Below are 7,596 nucleotides of genomic sequence, written 5' to 3' on the forward strand. Positions count from 1 at the left end.
AAAGCACAGTAAGGACCACTCATAAACGTAATACACACGTGACCTGTAGCTACTGCTCTTAAAGGAGAATTCAACCTATTTGTAATTAACCCAACCCCAGGTAGCCCTCCCTCCTCCCCCCAGGCTAACTGCCCCCCCCCGGGGAAATGCCCCATACTTTATACTTACCCCTCGGCGTAGATTCTGCGCATCCATCTTCCGGGTCCTCTGTGAGCTGACTGGGAGATCGGTATTTCTGCGCATGTGCAGTTGGAGCAGTTTGCCAATTTGCAACAACTGTGCATGCAGGACATTGCCGATCTCCCAGTCAACTTACCGAGGACCCGGAAGATGGATGCGTGGAACTCTACTGGCAGAATCTGCGTCAAGGGTAAGTATAAAGTATGGGGCATTGCTCTGGGGGGGGGGCAGTTAGCCTGGGGTGGGGTGTTCTCCTTTAATAGCTCCTCGTTTTAATACCACTATTTTTCTGACAACCAACTTTAAAAAAACTCACCGGACTCTTTCTTTTTATTTAAATTGATTTAAAATATATTTTCTCATGTTTTAAAATTAATTGTACAATTCTAGAGAATGGAGGAAAAATTTTTCTAATGAAATAACGGATTCAAATTCTTAAAAGGATTAAATAAACACATTAATTCTTCATTTTTTAAATCAATATTTTCTTGAATGTGGAGATTTTTGTTTTTCGGTCTTCACTCTTTCAGGTGTTTTTGTGGATCCTCGGGGGACTGGGCTTCTCATTTGAACATCCAATCCCTGTAAGCTCCCTGTATATTAATTGGTATCACTGAGCCTAATAGCTGATCAGAGGGTAACAGTGTTATCATGTGCCTGCAGGTGACAGTTGTTGGTTCCTCAGGGGACTCTACATCAGTGGATCCTTCCCTCTTGCATATCCAGTCGCCTTTTAGGCTTTTGGGCCATTTTAGAGTCAGGTTCTGAATAGAAGTAAAAAGTAATGATGAGCCCTAAACATGTATTTATTTATATATATATATATATATAGCACAGAAATATCTGAGTTCTTTTACTGACCTGAAATTCCATGGAATAAGTTGGCATATAGAGGAGAAGCCCAAACATTCCTGCCCACTCCAATGTTGCAAGTGCCGTTCTCTATTAAAAAAGGAAAAAAACAAAAACTTGTTTTATTAGAATAATTATTAAGGGTTGGGGCCTATATGGGTTTTTATTTATGGCACAAGTGGCGTTCAGCCATACAAGATCGAGCAATAACAGGTCTGTGATGGGACATTTTTTTCTTTTCCTAGGACAGTAGGAGTTCTATAACCATATAAGGGATCAGGCTGCTGCCAAGTGCTTTATACATATCATGGAACCCAAGGTGGCTCCTTATCAACCTCAGTACAATAGGGAGACATTATTTGTTATAATACACAAGTTTTACATAAAATGTAAATTTTAAATGACATACCAAATAGTGTGGATTGCAGCTCGTCAGTATGCTACAAGTCGTCAGTGATGTTGTAACTAAAAGATGGAAAAGTACATTGTTAACACACAGACAGGGAGCAAGACAATACTAGGATGGAATGCATAAATGTAAGAAATTCTTATTACGGGGCAGATTTATCAAAGGTCGAGGTGAATTTTCGAATGAAAAAAATTTGAAATTCAAGCTATATTTTGTGTACTTCGACTAGGGAATAGTCTAAATTAGATTTCAATTTGAAAAAAATTTGAAAATTTGAATATCGAAATGTATCATGTACTGTCTCTTTAAAAATTTGACTTCGACCATTCTCCATCTAAAACCTGCAGAGCTGCTGTTTTAGCCGATGGGGGACCTCCTAGAACCCATTTGGAGTCAATTGTGGACTTTGAAAAATTGAAGGTTTTTTTGGAAAAAACTTTGATTCGAATTTGGCCGAATATGGACCTATTCAATTGAAAATGGACCTATTCGACCAAAAAAAACGTTGATTTAATATTGGTTGGTCTTTGAATTAGAATTTCGAAGTGTTTTCAATTCGAAATTCGACCCTTGATAAATATGCCCCTAAATGTTGGTATAAATTCCAAAATAACTGTGCATCAAGTTGGAATACTAGAATGTAATACTAATTATATGGCAGGGGTGTTCATACTTACGTGCTATCATTGGGATAACAGTGATCACACAAGCAAAGAGCCGGTAGTAAACCATCCTTCGGCTTTTTCCGCTGGGCTGGAGTATGGCGTACAGTATACATTGTACGATGTTGTATACGCATCCCGTGCCAAATCCTACAAATGCTCCTGTAAGGTGACCAGTTTCTGAATCCTTCCCCTACAATAGAGACACAGAAATCAGTTCCCTAATTTTGAGTTTCAATATGAAATTTAGTAAATAGGAAGAGGTTTTATTTACCCTAACATAACCAGCCAGGAGAAAGCCGGCACAGGATAGGAGTCCAAGGCATAATATGAGTCTATTGTAGACACCTGTGACTTTGGGTCGGTACAGCTTGATGAATTTATAGTTCAGGAGCTTTACAGCAACATCTGAAAATAAAAATACATTTTATTAGCTTATGGGTTAATTAACAAACTATTTGACTTTTTTTATTGAACGCAAAAATACTACACATTGCCTAATAATATATGAAATGCTGTTAGTGTCACTTACCTAGAATGCTGGAAATTGTTCCTGTTATCCTACTAACAGCCATCTCTGGTAGTTTCGTTGCTAAGTCACTATAAGATAAATAGAAATCATGTTATTAGTTGGTTTCCTGGCTGCTATCCAGCCCAAGTATATTCCATATAGGTAAAGAACATAGAATTACCTTATAAATGGCAGCAAGTGTATGTGTCCCTGAGTCAGAGCTGCAGTATAAGCCACTAGCAGGCCAATGGCAGTCCAAACCACTAAAATTATTGGTATTAAGGCTAATCCTGTTAAGCAGTTTTTCTTCATAATCATATTAAAAAGATAAAATAGATGAATAAATGATAAATAGAAGTAAATAGAAGTAAATAGAAATAAAAACAGTGACGGAGAAGTGAAGTCAAAGCTATCATTCGCCGCACTATGTCAGATGTGATTCTGTTTGTCAACACCTTGATTCTTGTCATTGTGATGTCACAGACAAACATCATGTGACTGATCTGAGTGGGTGATGTCATTACATTGTGATGTCACAAACATATGTCATGTGACTGTAATCTGAGTGGGCAGCATCTTGACATTGTGATGTCACTAGCTGTGCCTTGCCATTGTTAACCCTTGATGTACCATCAACCTTTTATGTGGGTGAATCCTTGAGGGAAACACACCAGGCAGAGAGTTGTAGTTCAAACACATTCTCTTTATTTTGACAGCCTTCAGTTAAGTAGCAGCACTTTCACAGGGTTTATTCTCCCAGTTTTCCACATATGACATTTTCAGTAACTGCACACTGCCTAGTGGCCAACCTAAACATCTGTATTAACCATTACTTAAGCATTTATATTAAACAATTAACATTCTACCCTATTACATCTCACCCTCCTGAAAACCAGACATGTCCTAGTGTCTGCCAATTAAACTATTACTCTACATTAAGACAATCTTGTCACCTAAAACTTGCTGAGATTTTAAAAAAAAAAAAAATTAGAAAAATTGAGCGCAAAGAAATGAATCCTAACATGGACAAAAATATCGCACTTAATGACCTTATCCGTTACAATTACCTGCATCTCCTTTCACTTAAATGGGTGGTTCAAGTTCATTTTTAGTATGTCATAGAATGGCCAGTTCTCACCAACTTATTGATTATTAATTTTTTTTTATAGTTTTTGAATTATTTGTCTTCATATTTGCACTATAACCCCAAGTCTTTCAAAGTAACATCAGATAACCCCTTAATTTGTATGCTCCACGTACATTCCAAAAAAATGGAAAAACATTTAACCACCTACATATGCGGTGTGGATGAACCAGATAGAAAAGACAAGATAAAAGGAATAGCAAACTGATACATTATGTGACAATATTCTTAGATATTAGAAAATATGGGCACCTTTGATCAAATATCGAGTCACTTCACTACTCTCCATTACCCACCCAGCTGTCTCCTCATGTATATTCAGGGGCAAATTTGTCAAGGGTCGAATTTTGAATTGAAAAAACTTCGATTCAAAAAGACCAACCGATATTAAGTCGTGTTTTTTTTTGGGTCGAATAGGTCCGTTTTCGATCGAATAGGTCTGTATTCGGGCGAATTCGAAATGTTCAAATCAAAGGAATGGCGCATTCCATCGGATTCGATTCAAGGTTTTTCCCAAAAAAAAACTTTGATTCTTCAAAGTCCACCAATTGACTCCAAATAGGTTCTAGGAGGTCCCCCATAGGCTAAAACAGCAATTCGGCAGGTTTTAGATGGTGAATGGTCGAAGTCACATTTTTAAAGAGACAGTACATGATAAATTTCTATATTCAAATCTTTGAATTTTTTGCAGATTCAATTCAAATTTTCTTCATTCGAAAAGTCACCTCAAACTGATAAATCTGCCCCTCAGTGTAAACATTTAAAACTCTTTTATTTTTTGTATTGGACATAGATTGTGCTTTTTATTGCCCCCTATATTATGCAAATACTTAGTATGTATTTGTACAGTGGATTAGTTTATTCAGTAAGGGGGTATTTACTAAATGTAACTAAATGTTTTATAAAAACAGTCGACCTAATTCCCATCCACAAATTTAATTCATTTATCAAATAATGAGCTTGAAAAAATCAATATAGGAAACGTCTCAACCAAATCGTACAAAAATTTGCATTTTACAACTTTTTTGAATTTGACACACAAATCATATGATTTTTTTCGAGCTGTCACCCGAAAACTCAGTCTTTCAGATTATCCAGCACAGATCACAATGTCAAAAAAAAAACTGTAAAGGGGACATCTGCCATTGACTTCTTTGTGATCTTGACACGTTTAGCTGGAGTATTTTCGGGTTTTTAGCAGCTTTGGGGTAAAATAAATATTTAAAAACTAGATGTTTTTTTCCTCTAAAAATTTTCCCCCTAAAATATTTGACCAGAAAAAAAAAACGAGGCTTCATAAATAATTCCGTAAATGTTGGTTGTGCCCATGGAATGATAAATTCCTCATGGATCTACTGAGGTTTCATATCTTGTTTAGTTAAAAGCCCTGGAAAATAAAGAATCCATAAGCCTTATCCCCCATATCCTGTTCATTGTATATTTATTTATCTAATTTGCATTGAGTTTATGTATTTTATTCTAATGCAGTTGAAGAATATCATGTATAGGCTAGATTTCCTCTTTTCAAAACCTGTCTTTCCTCCATTTAGCGAGCTATAGGGAAAATAGGCCCTATTAAATAAACTCTATCATATACAGGATTTTGTGAATGCTGCAAAATTAATTTACATTTCCTGGAAGTCATTTTATTTTTAATTTTGTGTGATTTTAGCCTTGCCTCACTTGAAAATGTGTCACTGGTCTGAAATTCCTTGGACTTTTTTTAGGAGGAGACAAAATAAAAGTACCAAAAAATGGAAGATGTTTGCTTGCAGGGAATTTGATTGTTCTAGTAAAGCAATGAGGATTTGTCACTCAAGGGGAATTACACATAGGGTTGCCACCTGTCTGGTTTTGACCTGGACAGCCCGGGTCAAAACTGCCTGCCCAGTTTTCCAAATAAGGAAAACTGGGCAGGATTTCCTAAGATTGACGTATTGATCGACCAATCGCCAATCACCACATCATAGCCCCACTCCCTGATGCAGTGACATGCCCTTGGGGGTACGGGGCCGCCCCCATACATAATGGCCCTGCCCCCCTGGTCATGGCATCTATTGGTAGGCATCGACAGGGACATGTGTTAGGTGGGATGGGCAGGAATTGTCCCTGCATGAGTCACATGTTTGACTGCATTGAACAGTCGAACGCCATTCTACTCTGTGGGGTGTAACACAAAGCACCATAGGCAGATTTTCAATAAGGCTATTGGAGGCTAAACCTACCCAAACCTGTCTGGCCCCTAAAATAAAAATAAATAAAACAAAATAAAACATGCTCAGTTGCGGACTGCACTGTTCCTTTAATCACGGATTGGTAGCTAAGGTCCGCCTCCAAACTATGATGCTGAAGAGATCAATTGCACTCTGGATAGATGTGGTTTGTAGCTTGTCCAATCAGAGCACAGCTGACTTTACAGACAGTGAAATGTACCAACCAGGTACAGAGTAGGCGTGGCTGGGAAACTTTATGCATGGCAGAAGGGAGACTGATATGAAGCAGTTGGAATATCCAGCTGGGCATGTTTGCAACTTAAATTCCACTCACAGGTACTATATACAGCAGCTTCAATAAGTATTAAGGCTTTTTTTAAGGTTCTTTTTAAGCTGTTTCTTCTTGCTTTATACTAGTTTTTCTGACTTTTTTTCATGGAAACAGTCCTCTCTTATACCTACCATTTTTCCTGAGGCTCTTATAGGTAGTAAATTAGCATTTAATATACCACTGAGTATAATGTGCCAGGACCCACTGAGTATAATGTGCCAGGACCCACTGAGTATAATGTGCCAGGACCCACTGTCTCTCATTGTGTATAATGTGCCAGGACTCACTGTCTCCCAACAGCTGGCCATACACTTTGCCACTCGTACACACGGATGGAGAGGTCCGAATACAATGCCTATACTATGCCAACGCGCGTTTCACCAGGTTGGCTTAGTCAGGACGCAGTGACCTCATTAAGGAGAGCGGTAAAATATGTGGGGAACATTCTAGCAGAGGAAGATGCAGGAAATGTGTGCATAATAAGCCTGAGTACAAAGCCTGGAAAGACTACTCAAAAATGTATTTTTGCCTCATATATTAACACCCCATTTCTATTTTCCTACAACATAACCAGACCCCTTAATGGAACCGCATCACTTGTTTGCCCTCAGAAAACCGCTATTAACTTCCAAAATTAAATGGATGCCAGAACGTGAGCCATACAATACTGACAATGATCAACATATTGGCTTTTCTAGCAGTGGATTTAGACTGGGCCAATATCCACCTCTGTGTGGTTTAACAGAAATGAATTTTAAACTTGCCAATGAATTTACATGGGACTCTTACACAACTGATGAATCTCATAATTAATTTCTAGATGAATTCAATGCGAATGGAATTTTGTGACTTCGTATAATTATATTATTTTATTTATGCATTGATCAATTAATTGATACTTTTGTCTATTTTGTTAGACCGCTGGCATTCATATTTCTTGGTACCTAATTCTATGTGGGAGATGAGGATAGAAATGTCAGCTTTGAGATTCAGGTATTTCATATTTTGCAAAAGCTTGAAATAGACCGATATGGATATACACTTTGGATTTGCCTGAATATGTACTTTCCAAAAATATATGGTTTTGAGGTGGGGAGTCAACATATCTTTGTGTTTTTACCCAGCAGTAAAGGTGATGATTATTCAGTAGCTGAAGTGACTTGCAGAACAATTTGTATTCTAATACAATTATAATTTGGAATGTAAAGTGTGCCATAATCTGCCGTAGAGCTTTGAATATTTACGGCGAATAATCTCCCCCTATCCGACAGTGTTTGTTACATAGAAGATTTAT

The 7,596-nt window shown here is 37.5% G+C and overlaps 1 protein-coding gene across 1 annotated transcript; it reads right to left on the reverse strand.

The window, feature by feature from the left end:
- Positions 1-410: 410 nt before the first annotated feature.
- Positions 411-4,831, reverse strand: LOC108718636 (DNA damage-regulated autophagy modulator protein 2-like). Its single transcript, XM_041565969.1, has 6 exons — positions 2,636-4,831; positions 2,378-2,511; positions 2,119-2,296; positions 1,442-1,497; positions 1,042-1,122; positions 411-944 (listed from the first exon to the last, which is right to left on the reverse strand). The coding sequence occupies exons 1-6, from the start codon at positions 2,676-2,678 to the stop codon at positions 744-746; spliced, it is 693 nt and encodes a 230-aa protein (XP_041421903.1). The 5' UTR covers positions 2,679-4,831; the 3' UTR covers positions 411-743.
- Positions 4,832-7,596: the final 2,765 nt, after the last annotated feature.

The sequence above is a fragment of the Xenopus laevis genome, chromosome 6L (assembly GCF_017654675.1).
Source record: "Xenopus laevis strain J_2021 chromosome 6L, Xenopus_laevis_v10.1, whole genome shotgun sequence".
NCBI lineage: Eukaryota > Metazoa > Chordata > Amphibia > Anura > Pipidae > Xenopus > Xenopus laevis.

Excerpts from the sequence above, each read along its gene's own strand:
- LOC108718636 (XM_041565969.1), bottom strand. The coding sequence starts at position 2,678 with ATGGCTGTTAGTAGGATAACAGGAACAATTTCCAGCATTCTAG. Across the intron at positions 1,498-2,118 it reads TGTTATCCCAATGATAGCAC|TTACAACATCACTGACGACT; the intron begins GTAAGTATGAAC and ends TCCATCTTTTAG. Across the intron at positions 1,123-1,441 it reads GCTGCAATCCACACTATTTG|AGAACGGCACTTGCAACATT; the intron begins GTATGTCATTTA and ends CTTTTTTAATAG.